This window comes from Venturia canescens, chromosome 11, assembly GCF_019457755.1.
Source record: "Venturia canescens isolate UGA chromosome 11, ASM1945775v1, whole genome shotgun sequence".
Taxonomy (NCBI): Eukaryota; Metazoa; Arthropoda; class Insecta; order Hymenoptera; family Ichneumonidae; genus Venturia; species Venturia canescens.
The window spans coordinates 4252153-4272403 of NC_057431.1; the positions used below are offsets into that span (position 1 = coordinate 4252153).

At 41.7% G+C, this 20251-nt stretch overlaps 1 protein-coding gene across 4 annotated transcripts; it reads right to left on the reverse strand.

The window, feature by feature from the left end:
- Window positions 1-48: 48 nt before the first annotated feature.
- Window positions 49-19890, reverse strand: Asap (ArfGAP domain of ASAP). Of its 4 annotated transcripts, none has more exons than XM_043432602.1 (17): window positions 18783-19890; window positions 12234-12306; window positions 9485-9630; window positions 8396-8650; window positions 8223-8308; window positions 7996-8152; window positions 7639-7903; window positions 7246-7473; window positions 6936-7158; window positions 6498-6678; window positions 6125-6400; window positions 5912-6031; window positions 5605-5815; window positions 5230-5511; window positions 4957-5126; window positions 4282-4350; window positions 49-2983 (listed from the first exon to the last, which is right to left on the reverse strand). In XM_043432602.1, exons 1-17 carry the CDS (start codon window positions 18906-18908, stop codon window positions 2768-2770), a joined length of 3084 nt encoding a protein of 1027 aa, XP_043288537.1. In that variant the 5' UTR covers window positions 18909-19890; the 3' UTR covers window positions 49-2767. The 4 variants fall into 4 exon arrangements, with proteins under 4 accessions (XP_043288537.1, XP_043288539.1, XP_043288540.1 ...); XM_043432604.1 differs by lacking the exon at window positions 18783-19890 and adding an exon at window positions 12593-12769; XM_043432605.1 differs by lacking the exon at window positions 4282-4350.
- Between the last annotated feature and the right edge of the window lie 361 nt (window positions 19891-20251).

Genomic DNA, 20251 nt, shown 5'->3' on the forward strand with positions numbered 1-20251 from the left:
AAAAAAAAACGATGCAGAACGGGTCGGTTGAATGAACGAGCCAATAACTTAATGATGAATACAGCTCCCTAAGCAGCATTTATTTCGTATTTTAAATATTCAATATGTTTTCATTTTTTCGTTCTCCGGAACACTTTGTGCATCATTTAACGGTGAGATTGTTCATTTGTCGATTTTTCGTTATTATTGGTTTATCTTTTGACGATTTGCCCTCATATTTCATTGAAATAGCGATATACGAATAATCAATTTTCGTGTAGTACAAATACTTATCGGTTAAATATTACGCCGGAATAATCAGCATTAAGTTGTTCTAGGACGAGTGACTTTTTTTTATTCGCTACTGTAGGGCAAAATTCTGTGTGCCAGTAAAACTCAATATTTATCAAAGAGTAACATTTTCGTTTTCGAAATTTCAAAACTTGAATTTTCACTCCAACGGATTCTGAATTGGTTTTTACTGGCCACCTCCTCCCCCCAATGAAGCGATTCGATAAATAATCATTATCATAGAACATCGTTACATAAAAAGATTGAATATATTATTTATGTTTATCCATTTTTTTTACTTTCCCAATTAGGAAGTTTTTAATTCTCATCAAAATTCCTAAGAAACTCCTTCTAATTTTGATGACAGCTCCTTTCTCAATCACGTGACAGGAAAATCTCTCTTATATTAAATTAATAAATACGTAAAATTAATTTATTTAATTTCCGTCTCGCATGTTTTTCAAATTACAACATATATTCACATGTTCGTTTTCCTAACGCATTTCTCAAAATCTTATTCTAAGATTATTGATCATTGAATAAATCATTTATCATTAACATCGATCTCTCTCTGCGCTTTTTCATTCTCCTCTCAATTTTTTCTCCCTCAACCCTCTTTTTTTTTATTTACATTCAAACTATTTACACACTGGAACTAACAATTTCGAGCTTTTCCTCCATCATGTTTTCTTTTCGATTTTTTCTTTGGTCTCGAACATTCCAATTCGAATGTGATTTGAATTTTTTCCTCAACGTAACTATGATTTTCCAAATGACTAATAAAATCTTATAATTTATTCGACGAAATATATATATATATATTTATATATGTGTGTGTGGATTTTTAATATATTTATATATTTATATCATTATGTATCTATCTATATGTACTATAAAACAGTATGGCATTACAAAAAAAATTTACACGCTTCAAAGATTTTCTTATGTTTTTTTATCTATACATCTTTTGCTTCGTCTATTTCTATACGAATATTCTAATAATACTTATTTTTGTGTGTCATGCAATATTAACGCACCTTTGCTCAGCGAGAATAATTTTTTTTTCTGTTAGGTCTGTTTACAATTCTAAAATTTCCAAGTCTCAATCACGATATATTTTTCCTCTTTTTGAAATATTCTTTTACCCTTGATGCCGTCGATCAATCCAAATTTTCCCATTTCATTTTCACACGAAAAACTACAAAAATTTTATTTTAGATTTTTTTTCAGGTGCATGTGTCTGTATCATTTGTTTATGTGAAATTATGAATTAACTAAGCGTAAATGGCGCGTTACGATATTCTCGTAATTAGTAACTTTTCCATTCGATTCGAAAACCAGAAGTGAAAAATGAAGATTTTCGATTATCACATTTTTTCTTCTTTTGCTTTCCGGTTCGGTGTATCAACGAATAATAACAACCGTGTTTAGACATTCAGATCGCAGTGTAAAATGAAGTTACTCGTATACACTAACTGAACTAATTTCCCGTCTCGGTCTGTGACATCCATTACCTCTGCGTCTCTCATAGCTCCGAGAGGAAATTCCTAAAGTGCAAGTTTTTTCAAAAAGTTTGGAAACCTGTGTCCACAATATTTTTCACCCTTTCTTCTATTTTTGAAAATAGTCTGTTATTTAAAGGTTTGCGCGCGCGCGCGCGCGCGCGCGTGTGTGTGTGTGTGTGTGTGTATTTTTAAATAGATTTATCAAGCACTACTTTTTTTTAGAAAATATCCCTAATATTTTATAAGATTCCGAGCCTTGTAGGCAACATTTTTATGCTCCATAGGGCCAAAGATAAAAGTTTTAATTTTGTAAGAATCTAGATAGACGTTTGGAGTCATTTGGATGCCGGGAGGGTTCTAAAAGATCCTCGATAGTAATGTTTAGCCTCCGGTTTGTTTTTCTGAAAAATCTCGAAAACATTTGCACACTCAATTGATTTTTTATTCCTAGATATACAATTATTTAAGCCATATTCAGACAAAATTTTTCATAACGTTTGGAATCTCTGTTCAGAATCTCGTGTACTTAGGCTCGAAAATTCTCATTCTTTCCTATTAATTCTTGTACTTCGAAATGTTTCATCATGAATTTAATGCTCGTACTTAAAATTTACGTATATGGAATTTTTATAGCCATTCTTTCTTTAAATAGACATTCGAGAAGATGTTTTATTAATAATTTCAAAGACACCATTTTCCATAACTTTTTGAAAGAATATTTTCTCAGGATTCAAATCCGAACGAAAACTTTTTCGAGCATAGAGAAATTTTCATAATTTTTTGTGCACTCGAACGATGTCCTTGTGTAATCCAAGACGGATCGTATTCCATTTCGCCTGGGAAATGTCCGTAAAAATGTATATAATTTAAGGAGGAGGTCAGGTCACGCATTACTTGGGGAATTTTCGTCCGTTTTGGTGCCCGAGGCTGGTAACGCTGACGACACTCGTCGAACTCGTTGTTCTCGTGAGTGAGTTGAAACTCAACGAGGGTTATTCCTGTAGCATATGAACAAAACTTATCGGGAACATGCCCCGCCTCTCCGGTGATCTTTCCAGAGCGCCCTCCATCCAATTGTCGTCGTCGGTTTGCTCGTTCGTCACGATTATAACTTCACCCTCGCGGAACGATAGCTCATCCTCGTTGTCCGCTTCGCAATCGTACAACGCTCGACAACGACGAAGACCGTTGAGGTTCGAGCTCGTTGGCTGAAGGGAATAAAACAAAAACGGCTGTCCCAGTAGGAAGCATTAATTCATAACACATACGAATAACACTCAAATCTCCTTTTCTTCCAACGAAAACAAAGCTTTTCCTATCTTCGATATTTTGAGCACAAATAACGCAATACTCGCGCTCCAACCTCAGTAGAAATTCATCAAGACGAAAGATGTTTTTACCATAAGCAATAAGTATGAGTTACTATTTCCTTGGAAGAAAAGAGACACAGTATTGGAAATTCTAGATCGATCTAAAAATAAATCACACGTTGTATAATATTAGAATGAAAAGAAAAAAAATGAGAAAAAAACGTATTCGAGTTATAGCACGCAACAACAGCTGTTGGAGAATTGTTAAGAAAAAATGTTGACCGCACGAAATAATTTTCATACGCATTATCAGTATGAAATAACATAAAACCTATCCACGAATGAGAAACGCTAGAATTTCCAAGTTAACACAAAAGCTCATGCGAAATTAAGATATATACATTGTTTTGCTTTACGATCATTTCATATGCACTAAAATTGACAAACAACAAACCACGTTTCGAAAAAACTCGATATATTTCTCAGTTATTTTTTTGTTCTTGGCAAAAACAATGAAAATTCTGTCAGGTTAACATGCCTCGTTTTCAATGCGCCAGTCAAGCGTCCGAGATCCCTGGGAAGTAATGTTTCGCTATTTGCAAATACCTACATATTTTTTTTTTTTTTTTTTTCAATTTTGTTCATTTATACTATTGCTTTGATTAGGATGACTAATCAACAAAATTTATTCAAAAAAATTGGGGATTACAAAATAAAAAAAAGGAAACGATGATAGACGGTCGACGATATAATGTGCAAGTGTGTGTGCGAACGGATAAATTTTTTCAAGCACTTCTTGAAAACAGTGAAATCAATGAATTGTGAAGTTCAAATAAATTTATGTTCCTATTTCTTAATCCCGTGAAACAAATGAGTGAGAAATGCAACGAACAGCACAACTGGACCATGCGAAGCGCCGCCACACTTGAAACAATTATTTTTTATTTTCCTGGCAAAAAGATAAATCGCAAAAAGTTTCTGTAATCATTGTTAATATTGTTGACTGCAGTAATAATTATTTTCCAACATTCACAGTATTATTTTGAACTATTAAAAATCATTTAATTTATTCACTTTGTGTTACTTGAAAAATAATCAACAAGGAATTCACTTGGCGTGCTAAATTTTTCAAGTTTTTGTTTCTTTTGCTCTTTTCAAGTGTAGCATGCCATAGTGTGGTGGTGCCAAATGTTTACCATATTCGTGTTTGGGAGCAAAGACGAAGGCTCCTCGGCGTAGCTCTCTAGTCTTGACCGGTCCCTTCTCTGTACCATAAATTGTTAATAACAATCCATATTTCCACTTAACAACCACCAAAAATCGTCAACTTTCATGCTCAAACTCATATTTCCTTCCCAACACCATTCTCACACAACTCTCGAAACGATTTATTCCTATAGATACAAATTCCATTTTTGAAAGATTACATTCATTTTTTAAAATGCTCGTGGAAATGGATGGGGGAAAAGAAATTCTCCCTGTGAGCTTACTCCCAAAGAATCATATTGAAAAAAAAAAAAAAAAAAAAAAATTTTGCAGAGCAGATGAAGAGAAAAAAAAAGGATGCACGATGTGTGTGATTAGTATGAGGTGCTCAAGCTGTTAATCGAGAAAAGTTTTAACTTATGAAAGAGATAGAAACAAAATGAAACAAGGAAAAACATAGAAAATCAATCGTACGTTTTTCAACTAAATCCTATAATAACGAAGGATTTTCAAAGTATAAATTAATATATCGGGAACGAGTAATCGAGTAAATACAAAGAATTTGTCTGATTGCGCATATGGCGATAATTCCTGTCTCATTATTGAACCGGAAAAAATGATGGAATTATATTTTATCAGTGATCGAAGAGGAGAAAAAATCTTACCTTTCTCGGTGGAGGTATAGGATTGCCGGCAATACCATGATCGGAACACATGGAGCTCAAAGATTCGCTGCTACGACCGTTGCTCAGTCTTGACGAGCTTGGCACCGAAGGCGCCGGTGGTGGTGGGTTTCGTGGCCTCTGCAGAGTCGAGCTGTTAACTTTGTCCATTCCTGAGTAAAAGCGAAATGTTGCACTCAGTCCTCACAAATTCATAGCGAGATTAACAATTCGATCATTAATCAGTCAACATCATAGTAAATAATATGAGTGTACCATGACTGGTGGAAGAATCTCCGCTGGGTGATCTTTTGTGATGTTGAGAGCCGAGGGTATTCAACGAGTGTGGCAAGGTGTGTAACGAGTGCCCAGCCAAAATAGGCTCGCTCGTCGTTCTGCTGTGGGAGGAACTCACCAACGAAGCTGAGGACGGTAAAGTTCCATAATGGGCGGTTAACAGTCCCGTTCCATTGCCAGGCGGCGGTGGCGGAGGTGCTACTCGTTTCTTCAACGATCCGTGAATGTTCATCGACATATCGGGCCCGATCGAGCTAGAAGCTTGATGAAAAACAAGGCGAAACGATTGGATGATTTTCATTAAAAATCCAACAGTTGCATTAAAATTTGAAGTAACCATAAAAATATAATTACCGATGACAGGTTTTCTAGTTTGCGGCGGTGGTGGGGGTGGCATTTGTTGTCTGTTGGTGACTGAATTTGGCGAGGAACCGCTTTGCAGACTGTCACAAGTGCTGCTACGACTTCTCAGGGTAATTGGCGAATCACCGGGTCCGTTTCCTCCCCCACCGGCGTACGAAGGTGGTCTGCTACGCGACTTCTTTTCCGGCGTCAAACATCCATTCTGAGTAAGTCGAGCAAGCAATCAATGATATTTCGTAAAGTCATATAAAAATACATATTTGTAAAAGGAAGAGAGAAAATCTTTCTGAATACTCACTCGATCCTCGATTATCGTCTCATCATCCGAAAAATCTGTCGATCCTTCGTCATGCGACAGATTCCAGTCGATGTTGACGTTGTCCAAAAGTGTTTTTTGCCTCTGCAGAGCACTGTTTAACTGAAAGCAATATTTTCCCAAACGTTTTTAACGTTTCTTGATTTTCAGATAAAATATTTCGATTCGAATGATTTCCCGAAGGTTTATATCTACCAATTCTTTGCACGTGTGATGTCCCATTTCTTGTGCAATATCCAATGGTGTTTTGTCTTGATTATTTCTCAGCGTCGGGTCAGCGCCAGCGCGTAGGAGCAATTTCATTGCTTCGGCACGATCGTGTCGTGCTGAAAGATGAAGCGCAGTTTCCCCGGCTAGGCTCGTACGATCGATTCCACCGGTTGGCATATTTTGTGCAAGGAAATCAACAATGTGGAGGCTGCTTCCCATTTCTCGTAATACCGCCAGATGCAAGGCCGTTTCGCCAATATCCTGAAGCGGCAATATAACGATAATGGTAAATTTAAAAAAGAAAAAAAAAACAACAGTTCTGCGTAGATGAATAACAAACGTTTTATTTTTCACTCACCGAGGTGGGAAGAGGCGCCGCAACGTCGACGTTTTCCGCATAAACTTGCAGCAATTGTTGCAAATCACGATTGTTTACCGCATGCTCGAGATCCGAGAGAAGATCGTGCTCGTCGGCACACGTGTTCATTACGTACCTTTTGTCCACGTATTTCGCTCGTATAAACTCGTACCGTTCGTCCCTTTGTTCGTTGAAATAAACCGAAATTCTCATAAAAATATATTTCAAGAATGGATCAGAGTCACATTAATGTCACCACTGGTGACAAAGATAAATTGATTTCTAATGTTCTCTTCAAAAGCTAATAAGACTCCGACGTTTAATTTGTCAACGTTAATTGATTTGTCACGAATTTTCCACCAGTTGTTGAATTTTGTCATATCAATGAAATATTTAGAAGCGTAGTATAATTTTAATTGAACGAGTCGGTAGACTCACATGGTGGAGGACGGAGTAGGCTTTAGATTGTGATGCAGAGTCGCTTCCATAACTTCGTTGAATGACTGATTGGTCATATAACGCGCAAGCAATAATTGAGCGGTTCCCATATTGTCCAACGTCAACGATTGTATTCTTGATATGTGAACACCTAAATCCCTGTGAATACCGCTGCACTCGATGCACACAATTATCCCGAAATTCGTCGACAGCCATGTTGCATCTAAAATAAATTTTTCACACAGTTTTCTTTTTCATGCTATTGTAACAACGTTAGTTTATTTGATGTAACGAAAGGAGCAATATTAACCATTTTGCGAGGAACAATCGCAGCAGTGATCGTTGCCGGGAAGTCTCATGATGCAACGTATCACAGCTTGTTGAAGTTCAACTAGACTAGGATTGCCTTGACCAGCTTCGGCTTTTCCGCTCGCGTCAAATGCCCGCATCAATGCTCTTTCTTTGCAATTCACTAATACCGACATCCATGCTCTCTGGTCAGCCTCGTCTTCCGCTTGGAAATGATAAGTTCTGTTGTCTACAAAAAACAAAAGTTCAAAATGTCTCAAAAACGTTAATGTTAAAACTTTTTGATTGGGGAATTACATAATTTTTTCTAAAAGATTACAAAAATAGTAGGGGGGGGGGGGGGGGGAAGAGATTTTGTTTTTTTTTTGAATTAGAGTAATACCGAAAAACTCACAACTAATAAGATCGAAGCCGCGCTTGTCATCGGGTACGAGTTTGATTTGACACGTCAATAAATTGACACGAGTCGGTGGTTTGTTTTCGTCGGCGTGGCAAATGTCCAAATATCCCTCGGCTTGTACGGCGCATCTTCTTTTTTGCCAAACCCGTCTCATTTTGCCTTCGCTCTTTTTCAACAAATGCCCGGATCTCGTGACACCGTGCTGTTTGTCACCTTGCAATTGATGCAACGAGTAGCCCGCGCTCGCGTTTGCATTCAACTGGAGAAAATTCATCAAAATAATCATTATTTTTCCCTCTCTGAGGAGAATTTTTCTTTTTTCTCCATTTCCTGATGATATTTTTTGCTTACTTCTTTGTCACAACCGGAACTCCTCAACAAACTTCGCAGTTCCGTTAACCGTCTCCTTTCTTCGTCCTGATTTTGTCGAATCTTTTGTAATTTGACACTCAAATCAGCCACGTAGGATCCAAAGTGTTCGATTGTTTTGAGGCCATCTTGAAAATAACTGAAAAAATTGTTCGTTTAGAGTAACGATTATCGAATAACGAAGAAACATTTGGATGGGCGATCCTCACTTGGTTTGGGCGTGATAATACTCGACGAGATGCTGCAAAAGTTCGATACCCTTTTTCGTCTTGATCTCGTTGACCTTAATCAGATACTGGAAAATAAAATATGAGGATTAAATAATTTTTCTTTTTCGTCCAATCGACGTTTATATTTTATATTTTTTTTTTATTTAGCTTACCTCGCACATCTGTAATTGAAACAACCGTCTCTCCTTTTCCATTTCGTCAGCAATTTCAGCGGGTGTAACTTCCGAGCGAATGAGGCCAGCCTCTTTCGCGTGCTGCTTCTTTTCCTTTTCGATTTTCGCGTACTTGGTCTCGTAATCTTTCCATGCTTTTTCAAACGGCCTTTTCAGGTCGCCCTTGACGCCTCTCAAATCCCCTTTCAGCACCGAGTCCAGTGGGAACATGACGATGTTGTTTATATTTTGCATCTAGGGCACAAAATTCCACAAGTTTTTACATTTTATTCAAACAATTTTACAAAAATCAGCATCATTCGAATTTAATAACTCGAAACGCTTTCGGATCTGATCGCAAATTGAGTGTATTGAAAAATCGTGAAAACCAGGATCTCTTGAAATCGAATAATTTTTCGAAGGACACATCCGCCCATCGGATACCTCCATTATCTCAATAACAAGAATAAATTGTGCATGAACAAAGAGAGAAAGAAATAAAAATATTGAACGATTCGTCATGAGCAGCGCGCCGAAGAAGGTACACGTTCGCGAGCGTCACCGACGCCAGTAAGTTCGTGACAAATAATCAAAGAAAAGGAATAAGTTGGAGAAGGAAGGAAGGAAGGAAGGAAGGAAGGAAAGAATAAGGAGGAAAAAAGAAAAAAAAAGAAGCCGGCGGTCAATTGAAAAGGCGGACGGGGGTTACCATAAACAGCGGAGAGGATACAGATATAAAATTGCACGGGTCGGGAATAGAATATGAGATGAGTTGCGTAACGAGTTTGTCAGGGACTCAATAAAACGCGATATGTTGACGTAGCTAATTCACGCGTCATGACTAACGAGCGATATAGCAATGGGCGATAATGCATTTAATATCGTATAAATATATATATACGATTCCATGTGGGAGGCACCGACTAATTATTATTGCTTAAATCCAGAGCCGAATGCGGGACTCGTTGGGCCTTGAAGAACGAGGGAGAATCATTTTTCTCTGTGCTCGACGAAAAATTGTGTGTTTCGTCCAACGAAATGAGTGCGTATTTGTTCGTATGGAGGAAAAAAAAATAGTTTTTAACGTACCAGCGTTTTCATGAGAGCGCTGAGCTCTTTGGTGACTACGGCGAACTTGAGAAAGGCAGCACCGATGTCGGGCTCCTGCTCCTTGAGGGCGGCATCTCCGAGTCTTTCCAGGGCTCGCCCGAGGTAAACCTCGTTGTCCACGTGGGCTGAAAAAGCGAAGAGAAAATCTTCGTGAAAAGGCGAGCAGCACATAGTTTGACCTAAATTTATTTTTTCACATTTTCAACAAATTTGTTGAATATTTTTCGAAAGCACAATAATATTTTTTAGGGTCATTGGTTTCGTGTGCCGGGGCCCTCGTACAGTCGTCTCATTAAATTTCTCAGGTGGCTCGTTCGCTCCTCGTAAGAACAAGCCACTCACGTACCATTGTATACCTCGGTCTTGAGTGCGCCCTCTCGCCACTCGGATTTCCCTGGATCAAGAGGGCGGAAAAAGGCGTTCGAGCGCTCGCAAACAATTGCCCAATCTCGTGGGTTAATCGCCTCTTTTAACTGTGCAAAAAATCTTGCAAAATCTTTTATCTCATCGAATAAAAATTTCGACCGGGCCATTAATTTTATAAAAAATTCTATAAAAACAAGAAAATCCGAGCGGCAATTTTACTTCCCCGCAGTTCTATGCGGACGAATAAATGATTTTTAATGTCTTTGTTCTCGATAAATATGGAAAGATGCGGTGGATTTCCTCATTCCTTGCGAGAATACGGAAACTCGAAAATAATAAATGACGCGGCATTGCCCCGATCATAAAATACTCGTACTGAAAGTTCCCGATCGTAAACTCGCACGACTCCGGGTAATGAAAAAATCACGCAGACCCGGCAGAAAACTCAAACGCGATTCCATTCCCCGCGTCTGACTCTTTCACAAAACTATATAACGTACATCTCGGAGAATCACGATGAAAGTTCTCTCGTTCGGAACGCGATAGCTGATCAGAAAAAAAATTTATGCGCATCTCGTGGTAGCCTCACGTGCCGGCGTCGGTCTCATCCTGACGTCTGCTTCCGGTGGAATTTTTTTTTCCCCAAATCATTGATAAGCTCGTCGACAGTCGCGTTTCCTCTTCCTGAATTTATGAGAGCTTCCCCCGCGAATCGAGCGTTTTTTCCTTCCCCTTCGAAAAACGTAGTTTTTCTAATCCTTATCTAAGAAATAAGGCTCGAAGCCCGAAAGAGGCTGTTGAATTAACGTGCAAAGTCGAGAGAGTACAATGAAACGAGAGGAGGCGGAAAAATCGCGCGGAATGAAAAAATGGAAAAAATAATGGGGGCCGCGTGACGCAACGTCGGGTCTGCGGACGCGAGATAAATCAACGAAAGTTTCACGTGTACGGGGAGGGGGGGAGAAGCGGAGTGCGGAAACCGAGCAGGCTACAATTTCACGTGCCTGCGGCCGAGCGCCGTTTATACAAACCGGTGCTGGGACTTGCCGAGCGATAGAGAAAGAGGCAATAATAATAAAGCAAGCGCGGAGTCCCGTATACAAGTGCGAAAGAAAAAATAAGGAATAATAAAAAGTGAAGAGAAATGGAGATGCATGCGTCGGAAGTTTGAGGGCGTTACCGCGCGGTTTATCTTGCCACGAGAAGCGATCGTTGCGAGTGGCAGCACGCGCGTAGGATAAAAACGTGAGAGAACGTTTATGGAAAGAGCGCGCAAGAGACGCGAGACTTTGCGAGAACGCTGTCGATAGAAAACTCTTAAAAAAAAAAGCTGCCAGTACCAGAAGCAACGATCCGGGGTCCAAATTTGCGGCAATTCGGTCGAGCGGTTCTCGAGAATAATCAATTCGAAAATTCGCGATCGATAAATCCTCGAGAGAAAGTTGACAAACGTTTTTTATCCCCGTTGAAAAGCTTGCGGCTGAAAGACGGCAAAAGAGCCGAATAATCTCGTCGGAAAAATAGCGTGTAAAGATGTTTGCGGAGCGCAGCTCTGAAAAGGACTCGCGATCCGAGGGAGATGCATATGCGGGGTGAGTGATTTCATAGCGGCGTATTCATCGAGCTGACGCGCGTCTCGATGTGTTACGGTACTACGGAGGCAGGCGGTTTATCCCCGGCGTACGCGGAGGGTTCGAAAGTGCCACACAGGCGCCAGTAAAAAATCGATCCGTCTACCCGGTCTGCGCTCGGTCTTTCAACTCCGTGCGAGGACTGCGAGCTGGCGCGCGGGACGCGGAGGAGCGAAAAGCGCTCTTCGGTGGCGAGGAGCCGGCGGCGCATGCCCTCTCTCAATGATTTGACCCACAATGCGTATATCACTCAAAGGGACATCTCCACCCTCGCATTGCAATGAGATAAGGGCTGTGAGCGTGTGCGAGCACCGCGAGCCGCTCCGTATGTTCGTTCAACCCATTTTCCTCTTCCATTCTACCGACCGCGACGGACGTTCGATTAATTTTCGAGCCACCGAGCTGGCACGTTTGCGTATATTATAACGCGCACTTTACGGGCTCGTTGTTGCGATCGCGTCAACGGATATGTACTCGAGCGCCCCTTTCTTACCGTCCGCCGGCGGTTCTTGTTCCAGCGAAGCTTCCCACTCCGCTGGAGCAACGTACGCCCCGCCGTATGTAGTCCAACAAAATTTCAATCAAATTTATAATTTATTCGGCCTCCGATCGACGATTTTTTCGTTTCTCGGGGGATCGCTGAGAATTCTCACTATTCGTGGAACCCCGGTGAACGAACGAGTTTGAAAAACTGGATTTCTACGTATCGCATTACGAGCCGCTCTACTCACCGTTCCCCGAATTGTGTATCGCTTTGATGGCTTTCTTCAGCTTCGTCAGGCCATCTCGGTCGAAGTCCAGGGTCTGCAATACGAAAAACAAACCTCCCGTTAAATGAATATTCAGTGCGCGCGTATCTCTATCGCCGCGCTAAAAAAATTAATCTCGAATAAATCGCTGCGGACGATTCGATAACGAGGAACGAGGAACGGCACGGGGGCGAGCGAGGGCCTTCCGAAAACTACAAACTAATAAGAGTGAATTTCAAAAGAAACGCGTCGCAAAACAAAGGGAAAAACGCAGCGGTCGCAACGACAGACTTCAGAGGTCCAAGTTTGTGTCGTGTGCGCGGCCGAGCTGGAGAACTCACCGCCGGACCACGAGCACTGTATATCACACGACGCTTCGAACGAAGTGTCAGTCTGACCTCGAGAACCATCGAACGATGTTTATCTTTTAGCACCCGATTCTAGAAACGCTCTTTCTATTTCTTTATTTACGTTTCTCCCCCCCTCGTACTGAAAATTTTTAAGGCCTCGTCCCCGATAAAATATTTATCCCGCGCGCTTCATTCGCTAAAATCCTTTTGACACAACCGTTTCTATTTCTTCTCTCGTTTGTTTAAATTTTTACTTTTTTTTTTCATTTTGAAACGAATCGATGGAATATTTTTTTTCTAACGAGGAACGGACGGTCGTTGCAGTCTCGATCGGCGGATGAGGCTGTAATGAAGCAGGCGGTCAAATGGGATTGTTCGAGTCTCCCAAAATGGTAGTCCGCGACGTCTTATAAAACGCGATCAACGTTGCGTTATCGACCTCGTGCACGCAGGAATGTCGAAAGTTCAAAGGCGTTCGATTATTTTCGACTGCCGGTTACTCCGCGCGTCCCCCTGTATCGTATGCACGGCGATGTTGCACAGCGCTCGCATACTTTCTTAATACACATAGCGGCGCATACCGAGTCGTCATCATAATAGCGCGCGTGTGTCATTGTTGCCGTTGCGTCTCTAATGCATTCGGATATGTATATCGGAGAATCGTTCGCCTCTGCCGGCTCCGATGTCGTCAATATCCGTTGGAATGCGCGCGGAGACCGAAAAATTGCTAATGCTTTTTGTGCAAAAGATCAAACGAGAACTGTCGAGGGATCGAACGAAAAATGATTCTATCAAGACCCGACGGAGCATAAGGAATCGCGGAATGAGTCTCGTTCGATTTGGAATGGTTATTTAAATATGCGTGATCGCGAGTGGGCGAAAAGGAGGAAATGAGTGATCAAGTATTGCGATCAATTCGACGAATACAGCGAGGAATGCATAATTAATCGGAATCGCTCGCTCGTGCCCATTCTCGGGTTTGGTAGACAACGCGAGTGTTTACCAAAATCCGTCGAAAGTACAAATTAACGCGCAGTAAAGGAAAGTCGAATAAATTTGCGAGTATGAAAATAAAAACGTGGGTCGCGTCTCATTCATGGTCGGGCGCGGTGCGGTCTTCTCAAGCACGCTCATGGACACGAACGACCTTCCCCCTTGCACAGCTTTTTTCACTTTTTATTTCATTCTCTTTCTCTCCCCGCTCGTCCGATCTTTATTCCCCCCCCCCCCTCCTTCTCCTCTTTACGCGGTCCTCACCGCGCACGCGCTAGCTTCGAGGTCGAATCCCAGAGGCTCGACCAGTTCCGATCCTTTCTCATCTCGCATAGGGCCCCCCCTCCCTTTTGCCGTTTCATAGAAAAAAGCGAATCTTGGCAGAGAAATTGCCTCCTCGATACACGGGCGGGTGGACTTTCGTTTTCAAATATTCATCTCGATCGATAATTTTATCATTTAATTACGAGTATCATCGATTCGAAGTTGAAAATAAAATTCCCTACCAAATTTCTCGAGGTTCTTGGTGAAATATTTTATATCTCAATAGGATGGAACTTGAAAATGTTTACATCCGATTTTGACATCAGGGACGCGTCTTCGTATCTCCGGAGGGATCGCCGCGTTATATTCCAGCTCGTATATTTTCCCGAGAATCTCGAGCTCGCACGCACGAGCCACGGAAGAGATATTCGAAAGAAAGAAAGAAAAGAATAAATAAAGAGACAGGGCACCGGCACGGAGCTGCCACGCTGGTGGCGGCCGAGAGTCCGAGAGAGCAGGGGGAAAGAAAGAAATAGAAAATAAAAAGAGGCGGCGAGGGGGGAGCGACCGGGAGGAGACGGTAGGAGCGCAGGTGATACAGCTGGGACGGCGGCTGTAGCGGTGCAAGAGAGAATGGGAGAAATTCCTGGGGGCCCCGCGTCCTTGGTAGGTCGTTTATATCTGCGAACGGTTTTGTACGTGCTGTAATTTACGAACAGAGCCCGGAGCGCTAATTCGCCGAACGCAAAACCAGTGCTCTCTATTGCGCTCTCCGCGAGTCTCCCGTTTCCTCTCGGTCTCTTCTCCCCGCCCCCCCCCCCCCCCCCCCCCGCCGCTCTATCTCTTTTCTTGCTCCTCCTCGTTCGCGTCATCGCTTCCTCGCCTCGCGCGCTTCTTCCACATTCGCCCCGCATATATACAGCCGCTACCAAAAACTCTCGATCCAAAATCCCCAGAGTTCGATATAACTATTGGGCTACTAGTTCTTTCCAATTTCCAACGGACCGTTATCGATGGAACAAGGATTGTTCGATCGACGGCCAATCAGCCGCGGCGACGAAGCGACGCGCACGCGCCGAGGGCTTCCCTCCGCTTCCCCCACTCCCAGCTCTCCTCGTTCTCGTTCTCGTTCGCGCGCATAACCACACTTTTCTGTTTTCTAATCTTTCTAATCGCATATGTACCGATCGACAGATTTAGGAGAAAAATTCACAATCGACTCAAACTTTCGTTCCGCCAAGACAAACAGGATTTTCTGTTACAGCGTTTTCTCTAATGTGCTTACGGCCCATCGCGGCTAAGGGGCTTGGCTAACGGTTTGACGAGCTCGCCTCGCGAGAGTGCAACGGTTAAGTACGTTTGTAAATATACAAAGGACGTTGGAGGTTCTTTCGTACGGGTTTGGAAGACGTCACGCGGTCTCCGATGACGTCCAACTTGGAACTTTAGGGGGGCGCCTTGTTTCAACGAAACAAATCCAATTAAATGATGCATGATCGAGTCAAGCGGCCCTCAATTGACCCACTCCGTCCGATGGAATCGGCCTCGAAACACAAAAAAATATTGAGGCAGGACGCTCGAGCGAGATTCAAGGAAATCAACAAGAAATGAGTGAAAAATCAATCCAGTGCCAAATTGAGATGTCCGACACGAGTGTGACGAATCGTAAAAAACGATTTTTAATCGTCCTTCGACCGCTCGAACAAATCCTCCGAGATGACGGGAGTAAACACAATATACGTGACTGGAATCGTGGAATGACTTTCCGGTTGATGGCTCATACATCCACCAGGTGTGATCGAGTCTCGCTAAAAATGGAAGAGAGAACCTCACCTCTGCGCTCTAGCCCGAGGCACCAATCGTTCACCCTCTACGCCGCTCTCTGTCTCTTCCGATTTTCGTCGCTCGCAGCTGTTCGCAGCTCGGATAGAAACTCCTCGCGAAGGGAGCGGGCGACCGTAAGATACCTTCTGGCGCGTGAGTTTGAAAATAAATAAAAAATCCACAAAACTCAATAAATTACTAGACGACGCGTTCGAAGAATTTTAAGTAGTTGAAAAATGGTCGTTGGACGGCCTCTCACTTGGAAAAATGGGTCAGTAATTGACTTGTTTTGTGAATTCGCGAAGATCGCGAAACACATTGAGAATCAACTGGCTCAACGGAAAACTCGAACGAATTTCGAATTCGATAAAAAATTCAAAGTTTGAAAAAAAGTCAAATCGTCTCCCGAATTAAGGAAATATATAAGGCACAACCTCAGAGTTAACGCGGTCGGCTATTTTTGTTGTCATAATCAAGTGTCATCCGCGTCCGAATTACGTCATAACCGTAGACGCAACATTTCATTCGCCTCTCTCTTTGCGCTCGCGCGCGCATTCTTATTTATGCGTGCGCGCGCGTGCGCTATTTTCTCAAATTGAAGCAAACTCCGCGGCCGCGCGGCCAGCGCTCTCTCTCTCTCTCTCTCACTTCTTACATAGAATTTCTTCCGAGCCGAGAAGAGATGAAAATAAACTTGGCTCAATTTAGAACTGCAGGAGAAAAGAGGCTCACGACCAAAATATTTTCGGTATGCAAAATTTCCATTTTTTTTTTCTCTTCTTTCTCGTTTCCTATCGCGTTCTCGCCCAGACGAAACGCAAAACGATGAAAAAACAAGTCGAATTTCTCGATTCGAAGCTTTCAAACGAAATTGAAATTGCTGACGCAATTTGGAATTCCTCCGTACCGGGGGAATACCTGCCGATGGCTCAATGATTCGCCGTTTACTTACGGCGCAACGATTATCGAGTTGGTCTCCCGCGAGAGTCGGCTATACCGACACCACGGGCGGTTCTATCTGGGTTAACGAAAATCCGCACGCTCCGCAGACTCGCCCACTTTTCCTCTCTTCTCCCCACGCCCAAAAAAAACCACGACGGACTTTCCCAAAACGCCCACCGCGCGTACACGTGTAAAAAAGCACCTCAAATAAGTTCGAAAAAATTGAAATTGAGCGTGAGGAAAATAATTGGCCAAGAATTTTGAAATTTTTGAAGATTTTGGCGCGTGGAACGGCCTCTGTATACGAAATACTAATGCGTTACGCTACCGAACATCTGGGTTCTCGTTTTGCCTCGCGTCGTTACCGGAAATTGTCCGAGACGATGAGTCTCCTCCGCACGGATATGCCCGCTTTATAGTAATGAGAAAAATCCTCGAAAAATAACGCTTGACAGTAATGACTGTATAGGCGAGTCGATGAAAAACAATTTGAAAACTCGCGAGTTTCAAATTATCCGATAAGCTCGATGAGATCGCGCTCCCCTTCAACGGGCTTGACATTTTCCTCGAATTAACAATTTTGATCTCGATTTGTAATCTCTATCGCAGCACATGCACACTCAAAGGGAGAAGCAGCAGAGGCATCGACCTACCCAAGAGACTTTTGGGTCCTCCGAGTGATCTCTCGTCACACTCGATTAATCACGTACATTACAGAGAATACAGACTCGCGTTTGTGTCGGCTCAGCACTATTTTCGAGGAGTGCTCGGCCGTGCAACGCTGTCGAGACTAGACACTCCAGACTTCGATTTCTTTAGCTTCTTTTTTTTCTTTTCTTTTTTTCTCCTCGTGCCTCTATTGCACACCTGAATATTTCACGACGAGCTGCCTATCTATTTCCTTCTTAGTCTTTCTCTACACACTTCGTTCTGCGTGTGTACGTGAGGGAGAAAAAAAATTGCGGTAGCTCGATTCGTTCACGCTTTATGTTTCTCCACTTTGAAATATCGTTTTTGGATATTTTTTTCAATATTCACCGTTCAATCTTGTTTCAGGATGGAAAGTTATTCTCGTTAGAATTTCAAAAGTTTTGGCAATTTCAAAATTACCAATTTTCACGACTTCAACGACGACATCTATGTAATTACGAATAAATATTCCGATCAACCGTCGAGAGAGTACTCGCTCATGATTAGAACACGTTAGAATGTAACGGGTATTATTCTCGAATGCCGTTGAGGAGAGAAAAACATTGTAAACATATAGTTTTCTCAGTATTTGCTCGTGTAGTGTTTTTTTTTTTTTTTTTTTCAATATTTACTTTTTTCCCTCGATGAAGTAACGCTCCAAGAGCGCCGGACGAGAGGGGGCGGGGGGAGAGGGAGACGGAAAAAATCGAGAATTTCGTCATAAAGCACGACGCAATCGTGTATAACGCGGTGAAAGTACTTTTAGGTCTGCTCTCATGAAAAAAACGCGAAGGAAGGAAGAAGAGGAATCGAGAAGAGCACCGCCACACAGCCTGCACAACCGACAAGTCCAAACTGACAAACGCCCCAAGCCTTTTTTTATGTTTTTTTTTTTTTCACTTCAACGTTTTACCAAGTCTGGAATCTTCTACTTAAGATTCTTGATAATCGTGACTTTTTCGTTTCAATTATTCTACCCTTCAATTATTATTCAGCCAATTAGTTTTTGTATTAATTCGCGGCATGATTTAATAATTACTTTTATTTTTCATATTCGATCGATCGTTTTACAGCTTTGTTGAAAATGTTGGGGAATACTAGGATATAAAATAGATAAAGATCGCGAGAACGAAGAGACTTGGATAAAAAATTTGAAATATTTATGTGCACTGACATTTCAATACGAAAATATGTACAACGTTTGTGACGAAACGCTGCTGATACAACTGGAAAAGAATTGACATGAAAATGTATTAATTTAAAAAATTGGTTTTTCGTTGCACGGAACGCCCCATATACGTTGGACAAAAAGACAAAGGAGCCAAAAACGCGAGGTCGGGATGGTTAGAATCGGTTGACATTTCGACGATATGCTTTCAAAGCTTTTGACATTTTTACACGAAAAAAATGAATGATACGGAGTGGAGATATAATTTGTGGTAAACTAAATAAAAATGGGATAACTCACTTCTTCGAGGGCTGCGATGGTTTGCCGGCATTGTGGCATTCGCGATACGAATGTCGACGTCGTCGGCGAATTGTAGTCCTCCCTGGTTTCCTCAACGAATTCACTGACCGCAATTAAACCCGGCATGTTGATAATTTTAAATATTCTATAAGCGTACTAAATTTTTTATCAATTTTTCCTCGACTCAACGAGAATGCACAATGCGCTCATACGTTTTTCTGGTTTCACACTTGCTGCGACGTAAAAAAAACAACACACAGAGAGCACTCACTGACAATAGATAAAAACTGTATTTTCGTTCACGACCGAAAAAAAAACTAGCGAAATGCAAAACATGGATGCCTGTATATATTCCAACAAATTTTATCACACTCTTATTAGATAAGGATAAATAGGGAATTAATTGTCAATCGATTTTGGAGTTGCACACATTTTTCGGCATCCCGAATGAACCTTTTTTTCTTCCAGTCTTGAATTTCCAATGGATGGTTCTCAAAATTCAAGAGCATTTCTCCTATTTCCGATGCGGCGTACCTTGCCCATCCTCCCCGCCCTTTTTTGATTCATGACCGGGCCTCGATATTTTTTATCGTTCTTCAATCAGTTCCCAGAATTTGGGAATATTATTGGATTTTTTTGATAACTTTTTATTCCGGGCATTCCTCAATACGTTTCAGGTCGAATGAATAACGAGCAACAATTCGCAAAAGTTTCGCGATTAACTCAGTCGGAATTCAACAACCTTGTCACATCAAATTTGTAATATCTTTATGGTTTTTTTTTAATTTCAATATCACGCCCGTTTCTATTCGATCAGATATTTGGTTTTACATCCCCTCTTCTACACTTCTCGGCCCTCCCCGGCCCCTCAAAACATCACGAACTCGTTCATTTTCGCGACATTTTTCCCAGCGATGCTTTCATCTGGAACGAACGTAACATCATTGAGATTTACACGTGCACATATATATTTGTTGTCTTTTATGTTATTTATTTTTTAACGGATTTTTATTTCACACACTCAAAAACGTAAAACTCCGCCGACGTTGCGGACCAAACACTCGCTCGCTCGCTCGCTCGCGAGGCACATACGCACCACCACTGAACCAAGCGCGATCGTAGCTTTTTCTTTTATTTCCTTTATTATTCGTTTATATACATATATATATGTATTATTTCATATCTATATTCAGTTGCGCCCAGTGATCACACCATACCGGTTCTAAAAAGCACTATGAAAGATCTAGTAACGTTAGGGATTTTAGTGTCGTTTACCACCATCGTAGTGGCCAACTTTACAAGTTCCAGAGTCCATTTCAACGGAACTCGGTCGGGAGTGTAGATTTGCGTTGCGTGGATCAATAAAATTGAGGTGTTATCAAGGAAGTTTCCAATTTCGGCTCACTCGTTCTTTGTTTACTTACGTTTTGTTTCCGTCATTTCTCAAGTTTAAACAATTTCTCAGAAAT

Bases quoted from the DNA above. Each gene is read 5' to 3' on its own strand.
- Asap (XM_043432602.1), bottom strand. From the start codon at position 18,908: ATGCCGGGTTTAATTGCGGTCAGTGAATTCGTTGAGGAAACCAGGGAG. The intron at 8,651-9,484 runs GTACGTTAAAAA...TTTGTGCCCTAG, and splicing joins GCGCTCTCATGAAAACGCTG to ATGCAAAATATAAACAACAT. The intron at 6,679-6,935 runs GTGAGTCTACCG...CAACGAACAAAG, and splicing joins CCTACTCCGTCCTCCACCAT to GGACGAACGGTACGAGTTTA.